The sequence below is a fragment of the Salvelinus fontinalis genome, chromosome 11, assembly GCF_029448725.1.
Source record: "Salvelinus fontinalis isolate EN_2023a chromosome 11, ASM2944872v1, whole genome shotgun sequence".
NCBI classification, from domain to species: Eukaryota; Metazoa; Chordata; class Actinopteri; order Salmoniformes; family Salmonidae; genus Salvelinus; species Salvelinus fontinalis.
The window spans coordinates 50,024,816-50,048,136 of NC_074675.1; the positions used below are offsets into that span (position 1 = coordinate 50,024,816).

General features: G+C 45.7%; 1 protein-coding gene across 1 annotated transcript; it reads right to left on the reverse strand.

The window, feature by feature from the left end:
- Positions 1–5,550: 5,550 nt before the first annotated feature.
- Positions 5,551–8,278, reverse strand: LOC129864742 (proline-rich protein 36-like). The gene is made up of 3 exons (XM_055937035.1): positions 8,270–8,278; positions 6,869–7,791; positions 5,551–6,784 (listed from the first exon to the last, which is right to left on the reverse strand). The coding sequence occupies exons 1-3, from the start codon at positions 8,276–8,278 to the stop codon at positions 5,551–5,553; spliced, it is 2,166 nt and encodes a 721-aa protein (XP_055793010.1).
- Between the last annotated feature and the right edge of the window lie 15,043 nt (positions 8,279–23,321).

The window sequence follows — 23,321 nt, forward strand, 5'->3', positions numbered from 1 at the left end:
ACTATAGTTTAAAGTCAGCCAAAAACACTATAGTGAAAATTATAGTATTTATACAATATTATAAACTGGATGGTTCGAGCCCTGAATACTGATTGGCTGTATGACAAAACATGTATTTTTACTGCTCTAATTACGTTGGTAACCAGTTTATAATAGCAATAAGGCACCTCGGGGGTTTGTGGTCTATGGCCAATATACCATGGCTAATGGCTGTATCCAGGCACTCCCCGTTGCGTCGTACACACGAGCAGCCCTTAGCCGCGGCCATATACCACACCCCCTCATGCCTTATTGCTTAAGTATACTGTAGTATTTTTTCATGTGGTTGGGGCCATTCTAATATTTATATATATACAGTTGAAGTCGGAAATGTACATACACCTTAGCCAAATATATTTAAACTCAGTTTTTTCACAGTTCCTGACATTTTAATCCTAGTAAAAATTCCCTGTCTTAGGTCAGTTAGGATCACCACTTTATTTTAAGAATGTGAAATGACAGAATAATAGTAGAGAGAAAGATTTATTTAAGTTTTTATTTCTTTCATCACAATCCCATTGGGTCAGAAGTTTACAAACATTCAATTAGTATTTGGTAGCATTTCCTTTAAATTGTTTAACTTGGGTCAAACATTTCCGGTAGCCTTCCACAAGCTTCCCACATTAACTTCTTCTGGCTGCAAGCCCGAGGTCGGTACACTTATGACAACAGCCAACTCAAGTGCAGGGCGCGAAATTCAAAATATATTTTTATAAATATTTAACTTTCACACATTAACAAGTCCAATACAGCATTTGAAAGATAAACATCTTGTGAATCCAGCCAACATGTCTGATTTTTAAAATGTTTTACAGCGAAAACACCACGTATATTTATGTTAGCTCAACACCAAATACAAAAAAGGACAGACATTTTTCACAGCACAGGTAGCATGCACAAAACCAACCTAACTAACCAAGAACCAACCAAACTAACCAAGAAACAACTTCATCAGATGACAGTCTTATAACATGTTATTCAATAAATCTATGTTTTGTTCGAAAAATGTGCATATTTGAGCTATAAATCAGTTTTACATTGCAGCTACCATCACAGCTACCGTCAGAAATGGCCCCGAATAGCCAGAGTAATTACAGACACCAACGTCAAATACCTAAATACTCATCATAAAACATTTCTGAAAAATACATGGTGTGCATATTTCAGGTATAAATCGTAGTTTACATTGCAGCTACAATCGGAAATTGCACCGAAAGCAGCCATAATAATTACAGACACCAACGTCAAATACCTAATTACTCATCATAAAACATTTCTGAAAAATACATAGTGTACAGCAAATGAAAGACAGGCATCTTGTGATTCCAGCCAATATTTCCGATTTCTTAAGTGTTTTACAGCGAAAACACAATATAGCATTATATTAGCTTACCACAATAGCCAGAAACACAAGCCATTCCCCAGCAGCAAAAGTTAGCGATCGTAACAAACCAGCAAAAGATATATAATTTTTGACTAACCTTGATAAGCTTCATCAGATGACAGTCCTATAACATCAGGTTATACATACACTTCTGTTTTGTTCGAAAATGTGCATATTTAGAGCTGAAATCAGTGGTTATACATTGTGCTAACGTAGCATCTTTTTCCCAGAATGTGCAGATATTTTTATGTCACTCAACTATTCTGACCAAATAACTATACATAAACGTTACTAAAAATACATGTTGTATAGGAAATGATAGATACACTAGTTCTTAATGCAATCGCCGTGTTAGAATTCTAAAAATAACTTCATTACGATATGCTGTTTACGTTTTGGCGAGAGCGTGCCCAAAACCTTTCCGCAAACTACTAGTACACATGTACGACAGATCTATGAAATAACATCATAAAATGGGTCCTACTTTTGATGATCTTCCATCAGAATGTTGTACAAGGGGTCCTTTGTCCAGAACAATCGTTGTTTGGATTTAGAATGTCTTCTTCTCCAGTCAATTAGCACGGAAAGCTAGCAAAGTGGTGCGAAGCTCTCCTTCCTGAACATACGCAGACAAACCAATAAGCCTAACGTCCCGAAAAAATTTCAATAATCTAATTAAACTATATTGAAAAAACATACTTTACGATGATATTGTCACATGTATCAAATAAAATCAAAGCCGGAGATATTAGTCTTCTATAACGACAGCTTTTCAGAAGGCAATACCAGGTCCCTTCGCGCGCGCTCCAGAAAACAGGAAACTGGTGACACGTCATACAAAGAGCTTTTATTCGACCCCAGATCAAGTTATACACTCCATTTCTTCTCTCACTGCCTGTCGACATCTAGTGGAAGACGTATGAAGTGCATGTATACTGATATATATCAAGGACATTTATAGGCAGGCCCTAGAACAGAGCATCGATTTCAGATTTTCCACTTCCTGTCAGGAAGTTTGCTGCAAAATGAGTTCTGTTTTACTCACATATATAATTCAAACGGTTTTAGAAACTAGAGAGTGTTTTCTATCCAATAGTAATAATAATATGCATATTGTACGAGCAAGAATTGAGTACGAGGCCGTTTGAAATGGGCACCTTTTATCCAGGCTACTCAATACTGCCCCTGCAGCCCAAACAGGTTGGGTGAATTTTGGCCCATTCCTCCTGACGGAGCTGGTGTAACTGAGTCAGGTTTGTAGGCCTCCTTGCTCGCACACAATTTTTCAGTTCTGCCCTCACATTTTCTTTGGGATTGAGGTCAGGGCTTTGTGATGGCCACTCCAATACCATGATTTGTCATCCTTAAGCCATTTTGCCACAACTTTGAAAGTATGCTTGGGGTCGTTGTCCATTTGGAAGACCCATTTGTGACCAAGTTTTAACTTCCTGACTGATGTCTTGATATGTTGCTCCAATATATACACATCATTTTCCTACCTCATGACGCCATCTATTTTGTGAAGTGCACCAGTCCCTCCTGCAGCAAAGCACCCCCACAACAGGATGCTGCCACCCCAGTGCTTCACGGTTGGGATGGTGTTCTTCGGCTTGCAAGCCTCCCCCTTTTTCCTCCAAACATAACGATGGTCATTATGGCCAAACAGTTGTATTTTTGTTTCCTCAGACCAGAGGATATTTCTCCAAAAAGTACGATCTTTGTCCCCATGTGCAGTTGCAAACCATAGTCTGGCTTTTTTATGGCGGTTTTGGAGCAGTGGCTTCTTCCTTGCTGAGCGGCCTTTTAGGTTATGTTGATATAGGACTCGTTTTACTGTGGATATAGATACTTTTGTACCTGTTTCTTCCAGCATCTTCACAAGGTCCTTTGCTGTTGTTCTGGGATTGATTTGCACTTTTCACACCAAAGTGCGTTCATCTCTTTGAGACAGAACGCGTCTCCTTCCTGAGCGGTATGACTGCTATGTGGTCCCATGGTGTTTATACTTGCATACTATTTTTTGTACAGATGAACGTGCTACCTTCAGGCATTTGGAAATTGCTCCCAAGGATGAACCAGTCTTGTGGAGGTCTACAATTTTCTTTCTGCGGTCTTGGCTGATTTCTTTTGATTTTCCCATAATGTCAAGCAAAGAGGCACTGAGTTTGAAGCTAGGCCTTGAAATACATCCACAGGTACACCTCCAATTGACTCAAATTATGTCAATTAGCCTATCAGAATCTTCTAAAGTCTTGACATAATTTTCTGGAATTTTCCAAGCTGTTTAAAGGCACAGTCAACTTAGTGTATGTAAACTTCTGAACCATTGGAATTGTAATACAGTCAGTTATAAGTGAAATAATCTGTCTGTAAACAATTGTTGGAAAAATTACTTGTGTCATGCACAAAGTAGATGTCCTAAATGACTTGCCAAAACTATAGTTTGTTTACAAGAAATTTGTGGAGTGTTTGAAAAACCAGTTTTAATGACTCCAACATAAGTGTATGTAAACTTCCGACTTCAACTGTAGATATAAGCCTTATTGCTTAATTGAATATTCAAATATACAATCTACATCCTGCAGTGAAACCACTCAACATTTCCATTACATTCAGTTGTCTAACAGATTCCCGTCCAGAGAGACCCACTGGAGCAACCAGGGTCAAGCGCCCTTCCCAAGGACACATCGACACATCCCTGCGTCATTTTCTATATCAACTCATATCAACTGTGCCATGGAAACGGTACATCAAAAATCTCTTCCCAGCTATTTTGTAATCTGTATGGAACCGCTTTCAACATTCTGGTCCTCAAATGAAACTGGTATACTTAAGCATTGTGGCCTGAGTAGGTGTGGTATGTGGCCAATATACTACGGCTAAGGGCTGTTCTTTGCACGACCCAATGTGGAGTGCCTGGACACAGCCCTTAGCCGTGGAATATTGGCCACATACCATGAACCTTAATCGTAATTAGAGCAGTAAAAATACATGTTTTGTCATAACCGTGGTATACGGTTAGAAAAATCTAAACAGGAAGGCCAATGTAATATGTTAATCGCTTAGCTGAATGGATTGGGTCATGGCCATGTGGAGAGATTGTGTACTGTGTACATTGTACTTTGTGTACTAGAGGCAGTGTCTATTAGAGGAGAGACACTCAAGTTGTAGCCATCCTATAAAATTTGCATGACGTTCCAAATCCATAGAGTTGTACTCTACTCCATTTCTGTCCTATTCATAGAGTTGTACTCCACTCCATTTCTGTCATATTCATAGAATTGTACTCTACCCCATTTCTGTCATATTCATAGAATTGTACTCTACCCCATTTCTGTCCTATTCATAGCTGCATACTTATGAGTGACAGAGCAGTAGACATAGCCTTGAATCCATGCCAATGTCCTCTGAGCTAATATAAGCCATCAGTCCTTCACTGTAATAAAGATACTCTTGAAAGTTTGAAAGATGAACCGGGAAGTGGAAAGGAATAGGGAAAATTTCACAGTAGTTAGTCTACATCACGGTGATCTTGTATTTCCCAGAAGTCACTTAACATGACTCATCTCAGAGATGGAGAATTTCAGCTCTGGACACAGTCAGTCAAACAGTCATTCAGCCAACCAGTCAAAGAGTCAGTCTGCCAGTCAGGCAGTCAGCCACTCATGCAGCCAGCCAGTCAGCCCAGGCTTATCTTATACAAGATATTCTCTTTGTTCCCGCAGCCAGTCCCTTCTCTCTGTCTCTCCTCACAGTCCTCTGCGACCAAACACATCTTTCCAAATAATTTTTATGTAAGAAAATAAGGTTCCCTTCAACCCAAAAATGCCATTGTGAGACTGTGAGAGAGATTGAGTCACAGTCCCATTCAATGCTGGATTTCTCCCTGCTATTTATTGTACATAATGAGTCTAGACTGTCCCCCCCTGGGAAGAAAGAGAAGAGCGGGCTGGGTTTGAGATGGGTGATATGGCCTGAGAAAGGGCGATAGGGGTTTCGGAGGGTAAAAGTGGTTGAGGAGGGCGATAGGGCCTGAGGAGGGCGATAGGCCTCAGGAGGGCGATAGGGCCTGAGGAGGGCGATAGGGGTTTAGGAGGGTAAAAGGGCCTCAGGAGGGCGATAGGGGTTTAGGAGGGCGATAGGGGTTTAGGAGGGCGATAGGGGTTGAGGAGGGGGATAGGGGTTGAGGAGGGCGATAGGGGTTTAGGAGGGTAAAAGGGACTGATGAGGGCGATAGGGCCTGAGGAGGGTGATAGGGGTTGAGGAGGGGGATAGGGGTTGAGGAGGGGGATAGGGGTTGAGGAGGGCGATAGGGGTTGAGGAGGGGGATAGGGGTTGAGGAGGGCGATGGGGCCTGAGGAGGGCGATAGGGGCCTGAGGAGGGTAAAAGGGCCTGAGGAGGGCGATAGGGGCCTGAGGAGGGTAAAAGGGCCCGAGGAGGGCGATAGGGGTTGAGGAGGGCGATAGGGGTTGAGGAGGGGGATAGGGGTTGAGGAGGGGGATAGGGGTTGAGGAGGGCGATAGGGGTTTAGGAGGGTAAAAGGGACTGATGAGGGCGATAGGGCCTGAGGAGGGTGATAGGGGTTGAGGAGGGGGATAGGGGTTGAGGAGGGCGATAGGGGTTGAGGAGGGGGATAGGGGTTGAGGAGGGCGATGGGGCCTGAGGAGGGCGATAGGGGCCTGAGGAGGGTAAAAGGGCCTGAGGAGGGCGATAGGGGCCTGAGGAGGGTAAAAGGGCCCAAGGAGGGCGATAGGGGTTGAGGAGGGCGATAGGGGTTGAGGAGGGGGATAGGGGTTGAGGAGGGCGATAGGGGTTGAAGAGCGCGATAGGGGTTGAGGAGGGCGATGGGGGTTGAGGAGGGCGATAGGGGTTGAGGAGGGGGATAGGGGTTGAGGAGGGCGATGGGGCCTGAGGAGGGTAAAGGGCCTGAGGAGGGCGATAGGGGTTGAGGGCGATAGGGGTTGAGGAGGGGGATAGGGGTTGAGGGGGGGGATATGGGTTTAGGAGGGTAAAAGGGCCTGAGGAGGGTGATAGGGGTTGAGGAGGGGGATAGGGGTTGAGGAGTGTAAAAGGGCCTGAGGAGGGCGATAGGGGTTGAGGAGGGAGATAGGTGTTGAGTAGGGGGATAGGGGTTGAGGAGGGCGATATGGGTTGATGAGGGTAAAAGCGCCTGAGGAGGTGGATAGGGGTTCAGGAGGGCGATAGGAATTGTTGAGGGTAAAAGGGTCTGAGGAGGGCGATTGGGGTATAGGAGGGTAAAAGAGTCTGAGGAGGGTGTTCGGGCCTGAGGAGGGCAATAGGGGTTTAGGAGGGCGATAAGGCCTGAGGAGGGTAAAAGTGCCTGAGGAGGGCGATAGGGCCTGAGGAGGGCGATAGGGGTTTAGGAGGGCGATAGGGGTTGAGGAAGGCGATAGGGGTTGAGGAGGACGATAGGGGTTGAGGACGGCGATAGGGGTTGAGGACGGCGATAGGGGTTGAGGAAGGCGATAGGGGTTGAGGAGGGCGATAGGGGTTGGGGAAGGCGATAGGGGTTGAGGAAGGCGATAGGGGTTGAGGAAGGCGATAGGGGTTGAGGAAGGCGATAGGGGTTGAGGAAGGCGATAGGGGTTGAGGAAGGCGATAGGGGTTGAGGAGGGCGATAGGGGTTGAGGAGGGCGATAGGGGTTGAGGAGGGCGATAGGGGTTGAGGAAGGCGATAGGGGTTGAGGACGGCGATAGGGGTTGAGGAAGGCGATAGGGGTTGAGGAGGGCGATAGGGGTTGAGGAGGGCGATAGGGGTTGAGGAAGGCGATAGGGGTTTAGGAAGGCGATAGGGTTTGAGGAAGGCGATAGGGGTTGAGGACGGCGATAGGGGTTGAGGAAGGCGATAGGGGTTGAGGAGGGCGATAGGGGTTGAGGAGGGCGATAGGGGTTGAGGAGGGCGATAGGGGTTGAGGAAGGCGATAGGGGTTGAGTAAGGCGATAGGGGTTGAGGACGGCGATAGGGGTTGAGGAAGGCGATAGGGGTTGAGGAAGGCGATAGGGGTTGAGGAAGGCGATAGGGGTTGAGGAAGGCGATAGGGGTTGAGGAAGGCGATAGGGGTTGATGACGGCGATAGGGGTTGAGGAAGGCGATAGGGGTTGAGGAGGAAGATAGGGGTTGAGGAGGGCGATAGGGGTTGAGGAAGGCGATAGGGGTTGAGGAAGGTGATAGGGGTTGAGGAGGGCGATAGGGGTTGAGGAGGGTGATAGGGGTTGAGGAAGGCGATAGGGGTTGAGGAGGGCGATAGGGGTTGAGGAGGGCGATAGGGGTTGAGGAGGGCGATAGGGGTTGAGATACACACTGGTTGTGTGGCGCAATATCGGACAGAGCGATTGCAAGGAAAGCCTATTTGAGAAGCACAAAGGGTCCTCTTGAGGAAAGGGTAAGAGGTGGCTCCCCAGCCTCAATGGGGCTTCTTAGAATGGGCCAGTGGGGCAACGGTGGCTCTATTGGGGTTGTACAAAGAGCATGCCTTCATCAGCCTTAGCCATCATAGAGAGGCTGGTTCCCTGATTGCAGAAGACCTGGGGGTACAGTATAGCACAAACACCATTTGGTTCATGACACCCATTCATAGACTACACACAACCACCAAGGACATTGGATGAACGAGAGGGGTCATGCAATTATCTGCATCCTCTCTCACCTTTGTGGTGAGCGATAAACAGATTGGGTGTATTTACGGATAAGCGGTCGCAATAAGAGGGCAACGACAGTATTGAAAATCAATCCAATGTCCTCGAATTGCTGTATGTTTATTTCTTCTTTCTTTTGTAGTTATTTTCTATTTATTCTGAATTTCTGGAAGTTAAACTCTTCTGACTGTGGACATGGTGACCCGTCTTAGTGTCACTTCACTGTGTTCTAAGTTTCTCTAATGGCGGCCCCAGTGTTGCTGTTTTTCCTTTGGTCGTCGGGGGTGACTGAGGGTGTGTCATAGTAGTCAGTTCTGCCCGCCAGGGCGCTCTTCTGCTCTCTGGTTTTGAAGGGAAAAAGCTGAGACGTGATCTGTCCGGATGTGTCAGAGGTTGCTAGCAGAGAGCGAGGGGACACAAAAGACACAGCTCTCCCTGCCTCCTACTTTCCTCCTCCTCCTCACATCCTCTTCCTCTCCACGGCCAGTCAGATGTCTGACCTGTTTACAAAGTTGCTGACTTACTCTGATGAAGTACATAGGGGTTTATTACTTATTTTCTCTATATTCCATTTTCCAGTATTATGTACTTTTCAAGGCATTGCAGTAGTGATACATAATTGTAATGCATCTAAAAAAAAGACATGATCTCATTGTTCCCCACATGATCTCCCCATAATAACCATTGATGGTGTTTCTCATCAACAGTTACACAACATTCCCACAACCCTCTCCCAGCCTCTAAGCCCCATCCAGAAATTGATTATCAGGGCTCAAATAGTTTGGGGATCTGTGTCACAATAGTATCAGCGGTTGTTCATTCGTTTTTCAGTACGTATTGGGATGCAGGTCTATATTCCCTTCATTTCCCGTTGGCAGAGCGTTTTTTCCCCTCATTCATCTGGTGTGACCATGGGGCCAGGGTTCCAGTCTGGAAGCATACTTTCCACTGTGCTCAGAGGACAATTTTGATACTGCATTTTCACTGATGCCGAGACCACAATTCCTAAAAAGACACTTTCGCTATCACCTTTGTGGCAAAAAAATCCATTGAATTTATTCAGTCATTTTTTAATTTTTTTTTTTTTATCAATTCACATCCGAAGATATTAACATGTCATATTCATCCAATGTCTGTCATGCTTCTGGATGATCAAATCAAATGTTATTTGTCTCATGCGCCGAATACAACAGTTGTAGACCTTACAGTGAAACGCTTACTTACAAGCCCCTAACCAACAATGCAGTTTTAAGAAAAATAAGAATTGAGTAAAAAATAAAAGTAACAAATATTTAAAGAGCAGCAGTAAAATAACAATAGTGAGGCTATAAATAGTCAGAGTAGCCAATGTATTAGCTGTTCAGGTGTCTTATGGCTTGGGGGTAGAAGTTGTTAAGAAGTCTTTTGGAGTCTGCGGTAGCAGAGAAACCAGTCTATGACTACGGTGGCTGGAGTCTTTGACCATGTTTAGGGCCTTCCTCTGACACCACCTGGTATAGAGGTCCTGGATGACAGGAAGCTTAGACCAAGTGATGTACTGGGCCGTACGCACTACCCTCTGTAGTGACTTGCGGTCGGAGGCCCGTGCAGTTGCCATACCAGGCGGTGATGCAACCAGTCAGGATGCTCTTGATGGTACAGCTGTAGAACTTCTTGAGGATCTGAGGACCCATGCCAAATATTTTCAGTCTCCTGAGGGAGAATAGACTTTGTCGTGCCCTATTCACGACTGGCTTGGTGTGTTTGGACCAGGATAGTTTGTTGTTGATGTGGACACTGTTACGTTCCCCAGTTTCTGTGTTCTGTTTTGTATTTTAGTGTGTGTGTTTCAGGAGATGGCTTCCTGAAGTACTCCCCAACCAGCTGATTGGTCAACCCCAGGCTAATTGGTGATTGGAGCTGACCCCCCCCCTCGTCAAGAAGCAGCTGACTCTAATCACCATTGCCACCTGAAGATAAAAGCCAGTGTTCTGCCAGGAGAGAGAGGAGATGAGATTTGGAGTAGAGATTTGGAGATTGAGAGAGAAAAATTAGATTGTGATATAGTGTGGGTTGTGTATCAGAACGTGTGGTATGTAATGTTGTTGTTGGTAGCAGTTTTTCTATGTCCTGTGTTTGAGTGTTTGTGAAATCATTAATAATTACTCTGTTTCGTTTGTTCCCAGGGGGGGAAGGCAGGTTAGATAGGAGAGGGGGAACTTTGATATTTACTTTCTTTGCTTTGGTTCCGTCCAGCCCCTTTTCCCCATATTACCGTGTAAGAAAATAAATTCTAGTAAACGGTAAAATCTGCTTTTGTGTCATCCTTACTCGCACCTACAGTCCATACCTCTTGCACTTCAGAGAGTTGAGTTATAGCAGGGAGTTGCGTTCCCTCTTCTCAGAGGCGTGCGTAACATAATGGGGGCTCGTCCGGGATTCCATTAAACCCACCGGACACTGCTGCACTGAGCTCTCTGTTAGTGATTGAGGTGTGATGGTAGGTTGTGAGTTTGGATGACTGGTTTAGTTTGTGTGTTCAGTAAATTGCTGTGTACAAGATGGCTGCCTCAGCCATCTCCAAGTTCATTGATGCGCCCTCTATTGATTGTTTGGTGAGGTTTCGAAAAGTAGACCTTATAGCTATAGCTGACCATTATGGATTTGTTATCCCTGAGAAAGCCCTAAAGGCTGAGCTTTTGGTGCTAGTCAGGGAGGGTTTAGTGAGAGAGAGAATTCTCTCATTGCAAGGAGAGGAGACGGGTAGACCTTCCGATGTCAAGTCGGAGGACAGGGCGGAGGAAGGGGTTGCTCGTACCCCCTTTACATTGCCTCGATTCGATCCTTTATCTTCTGCTTCAGGTCGTTCAGACGGGACCGCTAGGCTAAAGGTGAGGCTGGCCCGGTTAGAAATGGAGCAAAAAGATAAAGAGAGACAAATGCATTTTGATCTTGAAATTAGGAAAATAGAAGCCGACAAGGAGGTGAGGATCCGACAGCTAGAGCTAGATGCTGGCTCCGGTACGACTCCAAAAGCTGCTCATCATCAAGCCCACTTTGATGTAAGTAAAAATATCGCTTTAGTCCCACCATTCCGAGAGTCGGAAGTTGATTCCTATTTCTCTGCGTTTGAGCGTGTGGCCGCTGCGCTGCATTGGCCACTCGAGGTTTGGCCTCTCCTGTTACAATGTAAATTGTCTGGGAAAGCCCAGGAAGTAGTAGCTGCTCTCTCCCTGGAAGACAGTTTAGACTATGATACAGTTAAAACTACCGTGTTGCGGGCTTATGAGTTGGTGCCTGAAGCTTATAGACAGCGCTTCAGGAACCACAAGAAACCCTCTCACCGTACTTTTGTTGAGTTTGCTAGGGACAAAGAGTCTCTGTTTAATCGATGGTGTTCAGCCAGCAAAGCTAAAACCTTTGCTGATATTCGGGAGTTGATGCTGTTGGAGGATTTTAAAAGCAACCTCCCTGATAGAATTGTAGTTCATTTAAATGAACAGAAAGTGGTGACATTGGCCCAGGCAGCAGTGTTGGCAGATGAGTACGCTTTGACACACAAGACTGTCTTTGGTGCACCTCGTTTTGAAGGTAGACTGATTACGTCATCAGTGCCTCATTCAGGTCGCTTTTCCTCTGACAAGCCTTTTCATGAGATCCGTGAATGTTTTTACTGTCACCAAAAGGGTCACGTGATTGCGGACTGCCCAGTTTTGAAAAATAAACCGAAACAGTCCCAGTCACCTTCCCCAAAAAGGAAAAGTTTGGGTTTAGTCAAGTCTTTGGCTCGTCCGTTGGTCCGATATATTGATTCAGCGTTTGAGAAACCGGATCCTGTTTATGCTCCGTTTATCTCTACCGGTTGTGTTTCCTTAACTGGAGAACAAGCTGATCAAAAGCCAATTAAAATCTTACGAGACACCGGGGCGGCGCAGTCAGTAATCATTACTGATGCTTTACCCTGGTCTCCTGAAACGTATTGTGGCTCGCATGTTATATTACAAGGGATAGAGACAAAAACAGTACCTGTACCATTACACTGGGTCCACTTAGTGTCAGACTTGGTATCAGGACGTTTCCGTGTTGGTGTAGTGTCTACATTGCCAGTAAAAGGAGTCACATTGCTATTAGGGAATGATATTGCTGGTGGTAACGTTACTCCTGTATTAGAGGTAGTAGACAATCCAGAAATTAAAATTGCAGATGAGAAATTGGTTCAAGCATTTCCACATGTTTTTCCTGCTTGTGTCTTAACGAGGGCACAATCTCGCAAGCTTGGAGATGTGGTGGATTTGGCTAGTTCCATTTTTGAGAATGTTGAAGTAGAAGAAAATGCACCGAGTATTCCTTCTGCAAGTCCGACAGTTTTTACTCCTGTAAAAACTAAGGAAGGGGACTGCGAAATCGCGCCCCAATTACATGACATTCTTTTGTCTGTCACCCCTGAGAAGGTGATTGAATGTCAAAAAGGAGACACCAGTCTTCGTAAGTGTTTTGCTTCGGTAATTTCCATTGAAGAAGCTAAAACTAGAGAGACTGCCTACTTTATGGAAGCAGGAGTTTTGATGCGTAAATGGGCAGCTCATGACACCGTTAATGACTGGAGTGAAGTGTGTCAAGTGGTTGTTCCTACACCGTTCCGACAGCAGGTGCTGTCACTCGCCCATGACCAGGCGTGGTCTGGACATTTGGGGATCACAAAGACTTATAACCGGGTCCTTCGTCATTTTTTCTGGCCAGGTTTGAAGTCTGATGTGGTCCAATTTTGTAAAACATGTCACGTATGTCAACTCACTGGGAAAGCGAATCAAACAGTTCCTAGAGCACCGCTCTACCCGATTCCTGTGGTGGGGGAACCGTTTGAAAGAGTGATAGTTGATTGTGTAGGTCCGTTGCCAAAAACCAGGTCAGGTAACCAGTTCCTATTAACAATAATGTGCAGTGCTACTCGATACCCAGAGGCTATTCCTCTCCGTACTATTACGGCTAAGACTGTGGTGAAGGCACTGGTGAAGTTCTTCTCTACGTTTGGACTCCCTAAAGTAATCCAAACTGATCAGGGATCCAACTTTATGTCTAAAATGTTTTCAAATGTGTTAAAGACATTGTGTATTTCCCATCAGGTCTCAAGTCCGTATCATCCAGAGAGTCAAGGGGCTCTCGAACGCTGGCATCAGACGCTGAAGGCAATGCTACGCAAGTATTGTATGGATACCAGTACCGATTGGGATGAGGGGGTGCCCTTTGTCCTATTTGCTATTAGGGAAACGATACAAGAGTCCTTAGGGTTTAGCCCTGCTGACCTTGTGTTTGGACATACCCCAAGGGGTCCGCTGAAAGTGTTGAAGGAGCATATCTTATCTCCTACACCCAGTAGCGCCCCTAAAAATGTGTTGGATTATGTCAGTAAGATGCGGGAGAGACTGCACGCCGCATGTGCGTTGGCCCAAAAGTCTCTTTCCTCTTCGCAAAAACGCATGAAGGTGCATTATGACAAAAAGGCTGTTGGCCGTTCTTTTGCACCAGGGGATCAAGTATTAGTTTTGTTGCCAATTCCTGGCTCATCTCTGTCAGCACGTTTTTCTGGACCATATCTGGTGGAAAAGAAACTCAGTGACACAAACTATGTGATAAAGACCCCAGATCGAAGGCGTTCTTCCCGTGTGTGTCATGTTAACATGCTAAAAGAATATTATGTACGTGACTCTCCAGACAGCTCCTCAAGTAAGCCGGTCCAGCCCGCCGTCTCCAGTGTGGCTGCGGTGGTGCTGAAGCCTGGCTGGGACCTAGAGGAGGATGGGTTGGAGTTACGCCATACGTTACAGCAGTGTGAACGCCTATGTAATTCAGAGATGCTGAAGAAGTTGCCCTCTCAAATGGAACATTTGGATAACGATCAAACTAAGGACCTTATCCTATTGATAAACAGTTTTCTCAGTGTGTTTCAGGACGTTCCAAGTTGCACGTCCATCTTGGAACATGACGTGGATGTAGGGAACGCTGTTCCTATACGTCAGCATCCGTACCGGGTTAATGCAAAGAAAAGGGAGGTAATGAAAAGTGAGGTAGCTTATTTATTACAGAATGACATGGCAAAACCCAGTAACAGCTCCTGGAGTTCCCCATGTATTCTTGTTCCTAAGCCTGACGGTACGTCCCGCTTATGCACGGACTATCGTCGTCTAAATGCAGTTACAAAGTCTGATTCTTTTCCTCTACCTCGATTAGATGACTGCATTGATAGAATTGGCTCTGCTTCTTACGTTAGTAAGTTAGATTTGTTAAAAGGTTATTGGCAGGTGCCTCTGACCTCTAGAGCTTCTGACATATCGGCTTTTGTTACGCCTGATAACTTTGTACAATACACTGTGATGCCCTTTGGCATGTGTAATGCACCTGCTACTTTTCAGCGTCTAGTTAACATTGTGTTTGCAGATGTGCCAAATTGTACTGCATACCTTGATGATGTGGTGATACATTCGTCTACTTGGTCTGATCATCTCTCCACTTTGAAAAGTGTGTTTCAGCGGTTGGAGAATGCTTCTTTAACCCTCAATTTGGCCAAGTGTGAGTTTGGGAAGGCTACGGTGACTTACTTAGGGAAACAAGTGGGACGAGGTCAAGTGCGCCCAGTAACTGGCAAAGTGGAAGCAATTGTTGCTTTTCCTGCTCCCACGACTCGACGCCAGTTGCGCAGATTCCTAGGGATGGTAGGGTACTATCGTACATTCTGTAAGAATTTCTCGACGGTAGTAGCTCCCCTTTCATCTCTGCTTAGTCCCAAGGTACCATTTAGGTGGTCCAAGGACTGTAACCATGCTTTTGAGTCCGCTAAAGCGCTACTTTGTAGTGCCCCAGTGCTTGCCGCCCCCAACTTTGACAAACCTTTTAAGTTGGAGGTTGACGCTAGTATAGTGGGGGTGGGTGCGGTTCTCTTACAGGAAGATGAAGATGGAGTGGATCGGCCCGTCAGTTTCTTCTCTCGTAAGTTCAACTCGTGTCAGTCAAGGTACTCCACAATTGAACAAGAGACACTAGCTTTATTGCTAGCCTTACAGTTCTTTGAGGTATATGTGGGATCCAGTGCCTTTCCTGTAATGGTCTTCACGGACCATAATCCTTTAGTGTTCTTAAAGCAAATGTACAATCAGAACCGCCGCCTTATGCGGTGGGCTCTGATTGTACAAGGATATAATGTACAGATAGCCTATAGGAAGGGCTCAGCGAATGTGGTTGCTGACGCTCTATCACGGGTTTACTAACTGGGGAAGCGTTGGTTTTTGTTATCACAAACTGTATGTTTGCAATTTTTGTGGTGGGCGTGTTACGTTCCCCAGTTTCTGTGTTCTGTTTTGTATTTTAGTGTGTGTGTTTCAGGAGATGGCTTCCTGAAGTACTCCCCAACCAGCTGATTGGTCAACCCCAGGCTAATTGGTGATTGGAGCTGACCCCCCCCTCGTCAAGAAGCAGCTGACTCTAATCACCATTGCCACCTGAAGATAAAAGCCAGTGTTCTGCCAGGAGAGAGAGGAGATGAGATTTGGAGTAGAGATTTGGAGATTGAGAGAGAAAAATTAGATTGTGATATAGTGTGGGTTGTGTATCAGAAAGTGTGGTATGTAATGTTGTTGTTGGTAGCAGTTTTTCTATGTCCTGTGTTTGAGTGTTTGTGAAATCATTAATAATTACTCTGTTTCATGTGTTCCCAGGGGGGAAGGAGAAGGCACTTTGGGAGTGCTTAGGCAAGAGGCCCGCGGGCATACATATACCCGTAGTATATTTACTGTCTAGGCACACTAGGTAAGACCTGGGCGGACCACCCCCTGTATTTTGGTTAGGGCACCAGACGGTGCTAAGTTAGGTAAGTTAAGTGGGTAGGCAGGTTAGATAGGAGAGGGGGAACTTTGATATTTACTTTCTTTGCTTTGGTTCCGTCCAGCCCCTTTTCCCCATATTACCGTGTAAGAAAATAAATTCTAGTAAACGGTAAAATCTGCTTTTGTGTCATCCTTACTCGCACCTACAGTCCATACCTCTTGCACTTCAGAGAGTTGAGTTATAGCAGGGAGTTGCGTTCCCTCTTCTCAGAGGCGTGCGTAACAGACACCAAGGAACTTGAAGCTCTTAACCTGCTCCACTACAGCCCTGTTGATGAGATGGGGCTGTGATGATGTCATCGCTTGCTCCAGTGTGCACTAAGTGCTAGTGCTCAGGCAGCATCAGCTCTGTGAAGTAGATGGCAGCGACAAGGAAACAGAGTATGAGAAATGTGAGTAGATTGTGTTGAAAACAACGGGCGTCCATCTTGGAAGCAGTCTCCAGTTCTTTTATAACTCAATGGGTGTGACTCACCATTTGGCTCTGTGGTGGTGTTTGCTTCTGCTCTGTGGCAATGACCCGGGAAAACACTAGATATGGATAGATATGGCCCCAGTACATACACATACACACCAGCCTGGTCTGCCAATGAGTATGTGTAGATATTTGTGGTGCAAATGTGTGTGTGTATTTGTGTGTGTGTGTCCCACAGATGGTTCCTTTGCCCAGGCTCCAGAGCAGAGCCCATTCTGACAGCTTTCCTCTCTGATGCTTCCCCTGTTTCAGTCTGTCTCCCCCTCTGTCTTCAGTCTGTCTCCCCCCTCTGGCTTCAGTCTGTCTCCCCCTGTGTCTTCAGTCTATCTCCCCCCTGTGTCTTCAGTCTGTCTCCCCCCTCTGTCTTCAGTCTGTCTCCCCCCTCTGTCTTCAGTCTATCTCCCCTCTGTCTTCAGTCTGTCTCCTCTTGTGTCTTCAGTCTGTCTCCCCTTGTGTCTTCAGTCTGTCTCCCCGTGTGTCTTCAGTCTGTCTCCCCTTGTGTCTTCAGTCTGTCTCCCCCTCTGTCTTCAGTCTGTCTCCCCTCTGTGTTCAGTCTGTCTCCCCCTCTGTCTTCAGTCTGTCTCCCCCCTCTGTCTTCAGTCTGTCTCCCCCTCTGTCTTCAGTCTGTCTCCCCCTCTGTCTTCAGTTTGTCTCCCCCTCTGTCTTCAGTCTGTTTCCCCGTGTGTCTTCAGTCTGTCTCCCCGTGTGTTTTCAGTATGTCTCCCCTTGTGTCTTCAGTCTGTCTCCCCCCTCTGTATTCAGTCTGTCTCCCCTCTGTCTTCAGTCTGTCTCCCCCTCTGTCTTCAGTTTGTCTCCCCCTCTGTCTTCAGTTTGTCTCCCCCCTCTGTCTTCAGTCTGTTTCCCCGTGTGTCTTCAGTCTGTCTCCCCCCTCTGTCTTCAGTCTGTCTCCCCCCTCTGTCTTCAGTCTGTCTCCCCCCTCTGTCTTCAGTCTGTCTCCCCCTCTGTCTTCAGTCTGTCTCCCCCTCTGTCTTCAGTCTGTCTCCCCCTCTGTCTTCAGTTTGTCTCCCCCCTCTGTCTTCAGTCTGTCTCCCCCCTCTGTCTTCAGTCTGTCTCCTCCCTCTGTCTTCAGTCTGTCTCCCTCTCTGTCTTCAGTCTGTCTCATCCTCTGTCTTTAGTCTGTCTCCCCCTCTGTGTTCAGTCTGCCTCCACCTCTGTCTTCAGTCTGTCTCCCCCTCTGTCTTCAGTTTGTCTCCCCCTCTGTCTTCAGTTTGTCTCCCCCCTCTGTCTTCAGTTTGTTTCCCCGTGTGTCTTCAGTCTGTCTCCCCCCTCTGTCTTCAGTCTGTCTCCCCCCTCTGTCTTCAGTCTGTCTCCCTCCTCTGTCTTCAGTCTGTCTCCCCCTCTGTCTTCAGTCTGTCTCCCTCTCTGTCTTCAGTCTGTCTCCTCCCTCTGTCTTCAGTCTGTCTCCCTCTCTGTCTTCAGTCTGTCTCCCTCTCTGTCTTCAGTCTGTCTCCCTCTCTGTCTTCAGTCTGTCTCATCCTCTGTCTTCAGTCTGTCTCATCCTCTGTCTTCAGTCTGTCTCCCCCTCTGTGTTCAGTCTGCCTCCACCTCTGTCCCTCTGCCTCTACGGCCAGTCTCACACACCTGTATTTGGAAACACACAAACATGTATGTACACACTCGCGCACCAACTCACACAAACCCCCCCCCCCCCCCACACACACACACACACACACACACTACACACTATAACCCCTAAGTCATCTAAGTAAAGATGTTGTGTGGAGAAAGGTCAGCTTCTCCCAAGCCTATCAAACTTCTTCGGAAGGCTTATCGATTCAAGGCTCTTGCCAAGCAATTTTCTCCAAGGATCCAGGACTGGGTAGGATCTGCAAGGGGCAGATTGTTCTAGTTACCCACTGCTCAGTGTGTAACCCCGCTGTTCTGTTTCCAACCATACATCTTCAAGACTTGGCTCGCTTCCTCACGGCAACGGGAAACAGAAGTCAATGGAGGGAGAAACAGTATTGTTCTCGTCTTTTAACTTGCTCTTTGTTGATTTGATCTTTTTTTTCTCACTAGTTGGTTTTGTTCTGAGCGAACCTCCCAGGATGCTTAGGTTGATTGTGTTCTAGCTGTCTTCCATCCCATGGCTTAACTTTAGTAGTCCCCGGTGGTTTGCCTCAGCACTTTTCAGTGTAAGTCATAAATGATTAATGGTTACCATCTTGTTTGACTGCTGTTGACGTCTTGTTTCATTAATCATGGCTCTAATGATATGGAGTTTTCCATAGGGCATACAGTATGTTTTCTATATGATTCTGTGACAGTTGTAGTAGGTAATGCACAGCTTACTCTGCCAATATTTGGATGAAGATTCCCACATTTATCATTTATCACAACATCCATTAACCCCCCGTGTTATTAATTTGTTCAGCAGGGACCCCATTTTTACTGCCAGAATTTCTGGGGACCCCATTTGTTTCACAGGAATTTCATTTACTCAATAAAATTGTATTTTCCAAATTATTTTTCTCAAAAACGTGTGTATATTGTCCCATACAATAATATGTACTCTTAATTTTTTGTTCCTAAATTATTTGTTTTATTTTTATTTAAAACATTTTTGCCGACCCCAAATTTGAATACCACTACGTTCACAGTTTTGTCCAGTGGAGTGTGTGTGTGTGTGTGTGTGTGTGTGTGTGTGTGTGTGTGTGTGTGTGTGTGTGTGTGTGTGTGTGTGTGTGTGTGTGTGTGTGTGTGTGTGTGTGTGTGTGTGTGTGTGTGTGTGTGTGTGTGTGTGTGTGTGTGTGTGTGTGTGTGTGTGTGTGTGGACCAGAAGTCCTCACAAGGATAGCAAAAGTGGGGACATTTCGGCCATTCCCAAAATAACAAAAGGCTATTTTGGGTTTAGGTTTACAATTAGGGTTACGGTTAGAGGGTAGGGGTTAGTGGTTAAGGGTTAGGGGTTAGGTTAAGGGTCAGGGTTAGGAGTTAGGGTTAGGGGTTTGAGGTTAAGGTTAGGGTTAGGTTAAGAGTTCGGGTTCGGGTTAGGTTTAGGGTTAGGGAAAATATGATTTTGAATGGAAATCAATTGTTTGGTCCCCACAAGGATAGTAAAACAAACAGGTGTGTGTAGACATGTGTGTGTTGTGGTAGTAACTCCCTACTGTCCTCTCACCCATGCATGGATCCTATCCACAAATACTCAGAAATTCATAGCAATTCAGGCATCAGTTGGCAAAAAACAAAGGGACAAAAAAGAACAATAATGATGGAGAGAACGAAAGGGTGTTGTGTTATGTGTGGCTCTGCTTGTGTGTGACTCACATGCAGCTTCAAGCTCTTCCTGCCTCAATTGTGACACAGGACCACGTGCTGACACCGACCAATCACGGGCGACAAGGAGGCACCATAGACATTAAAACCAGACACTCTCAGGTGGATGAAAATGACTTTGCCATGATCCTTTGCCATGATCCATTGCCGTGATCCTTTGCCATGATCCTTTGCTAGTTATGACCACTTTCACCATGATCCTTAGCGATTTTTTTCTGACATTCAGCCCCATTCAGCAATATGGCGCGATATAAATTCAAATACTTCCGGCACCATAAGGAGTTTTCATGCGCCAGCACTAGCAGTATCAAATGGTTTTAACGTCAACAAAACAAAGGAGGTGTTCATGTACTTCAGGAAACAGCAGAGGGAGCATGCTCCTATTCACATCGATGGGACCACAGCGGAGAAGGTGGAAAGCTTCAAGTTCCTCTGCATACACATCATTGACTAATTGAAATGGTCCAACCACAAAGAAAGTGTGAAAAAGAAGGCGTTACAGCGCCTCTTCAACCGCAGGAGGCTGAAGAAATTCAGCTTGGCCCCAATGACCTTCAGAAACTTTTACAGATGCATAATTGAGAGCATCCTGTCGGGCTGTATCACCGCCTGGCATGGAAACTGCACCGCCCTCAACCACAGGGCTCTCCAGAGTGTGGTACGATCTGCCCAACGCATCACCGAGGGTACAGTGCCTGCCCTCCAGGACATGTACAGCACCCGGTGTCACAGGAAGGCCAAGAAGATCATCAAGGACATCAAGCACCCAAGCCATAACATGTTTATCCCGCTATCATCCAGAAGGTGAGGTCAGTACAGGTGCATCAAAGCTGGGACCGAGAGACTGAAAAACTCAAGGCCATCAGATTGTTAAATAGCCATCACTAGCCGATTACCACCCGGCTACTCAACCCTGCACCTTAGAGGCTGCTGCCCTATCTACATAGACATGGAATCACTGGTCACTTTAATAATGGAACATTAGTCACTTTAATAATGTTTACATGCTGCTTTTCTCAACTCATATGTACAGTCGTGGCCAAAAGTTTTGAGAATGACACAAATATTAATTTCCACTAAGTTTGCTGCTTCAGTGTCTTTAGATATTTATGTCAGATGTTAATATGGAATACAGAAGTATAATTACAATCATTTCATAAGTGTCAAAGGCTTTAATTGACAATTACATGAAGTTGATGCAAAGAGTCAATATTTGCAGTGTTGACACTTTTTTTTCAAGACCTCTGCAATCCGCCCTGTCAATTAATTTCTGGGCCACATCCTGACTGATGGCAGCCCAATCTTGCATAATCAATGCTTAGAGATTGTCAGAATTTGTGGGTTTTTGTTTGTCCACCCGTCTCTTCAGGATTGACCACAAGTTCTCAACGGGATTAAGGTCTGGGGAGTTTCCTGGCCATGGACCCAAAATACACTGCTCAAAAAAATAAAGGGAACACTTAAACAACACAATGTATCTCCAAGTCAATCACACTTCTGTGAAATCAAACTGTCCACTTAGGAAGCAACACTGATTGACAATAAATTTCACATGCTGTTGCACATTTGTGGCCTGCTGGAGGTCATTTTGCAGGGCTCTGGCAGTGCTACTTCTTGCACAAAGGCGGAGGTAGCGGTCCTGCTGCTGGGTTGTTGCCCTCCTATGGCCTCCTCCACGTCTCCTCATGTACTGGCCTGTCTCCTGGTAGCGCCTCCATGCTCTGGACACTACGCTGACAGACACAGCAAACCTTCTTGCCACAGCTCGCATTGATGTGCCATCCTGGATGAGCTGCACTACCTGAGCCACTTGTGTGGGTTGTAGACTCCGTCTCATGCTACCACTAGAGTGAGAGCACCGCCAACATTCAAAAGTGACCAAAACATCAGCCAGGAAGCATAGGAACTGAGAAGTGGTGTGTGGTCACCACCTGCAGAATCACTCTTTTATTGGGGGTGTCTTGCTAATTGCCTATAATTTCCACCTTTTGTCTATTCCATTTGCACAACAGCATGTGAAATTTATTGTCAATCAGTGTTGCTTCCTAAGTGGACAGTTTGATTTCACAGAAGTGTGATTGACTTGGAGTTACATAGTGTTGTTTAAGTGTTCCCTTTATTTTTTTGAGCAGTGTATATATAGTTATCACTTTTGCCTTATGGCAAGGTGCTCCATCATGCTGGAAAATGCATTGTTCGTCACCAAACTGTTCCTGGATGGTTGGGAGACGTTGCTCTTGGAGGATGTGTTGGTACCATTATTTATTCATGGCTGTGTTCTTAGGCAAAATTATTAGTGAGCCCGCTCCCTTGGCTGAGAAGCAACCCCACACATGAATGGTCTCAGGATGCTTTACTGTTGTCATGACACAGGACTGATGGTAGCGCTCACCTTGTCTTCACCTTGACAAGCTTTTTTCCGGATGCCCCAAACAATCGGAAAGGGGATTCATCAGAGAAAATGACTTTACCCCAGTCCTCAGCAGTCCAATCCCTATACCTTTTGCAGAATATCAGTCTGTCCCTGATGTTTTTCCTGGAGAGAAGTGGTTTCTTTGCTGCCCTTCTTGACACCAGGACATCCTCCAAAAGTCTTCGCCTCACTGTGCGTGCAGATGCACTCACACCTGCCTGCTGACATTCCTGAGCAAGCTCTGTACTGGTGGTGCCCCGATCCCACAGCTGAATCAACTTTAGGAGACGGTCCTGGCGCTTGCTGGACTTTCTTGGGCGCCCTGAAGCCTTCTTCACAACAATTGAACCGCCCTCCTTGAAGTTCTTGATGTTCCGATAAATTGTTGATTTAGGTGCAATCTTACTGGCAGCAATATCCTTGCCTGTGAAGCCCTTTTTGTGCAAAGCAATGATGACGGCACGTGTTTCCTTGCAGGTAACCATGTTTGACAGAGGAAGAACAATGATTCGAAGCACCACCCTCCTTCTGAAGCTTCCAGTCTGTTTTTCGAACTCAATCAGCATGACAGAGTGATCTCCAGCTTTGTCCTCGTCAACACTCACACCTGTGTTAACGAGAGAATCACTGACATGATGTCAGCTGGTCCTTTTGTGGCAGGGCTGAAATGTATTGGAAATGTTTTTGGGGGATTCAGTTCATTTCCATGGCAAAGAGGGACTTTGCAATTAATTTCACTTGATCTAATCACTCTTCATAACATTCTGGAGTATATGCAAATTGCCATTATACAAACTGAGGCAGCAGACTTTGTGAAAATGTATATTTATGTCATTTTCAAAACTTTTAGCCACGACTGTTTATACGACTGTATATACTGTATTCTACTCTACTGTATTTTAGTCAATGCCACTCAGACATTGCTCATCCTAATATTTATATATTTCTTAATTCCATTCTTTTACTTTTAGATTTGTGTATTATTGTGAATTGTTAAATACTACTGCGCTGTTGGATCTAGGAACACCAGCAATAACATCTGCTAAATATATGTGTGTGACCAATACAATTTGATTTGATTTGATTTGTATTGCTTCAGTTTACTGGCCCTCTAATTTCAGCAACATAGACAGATCCACACCTCAACTTTCCCCCTTTCACCATAGTGGAGCCGCCCTAACAGCCAGAGCGATGCT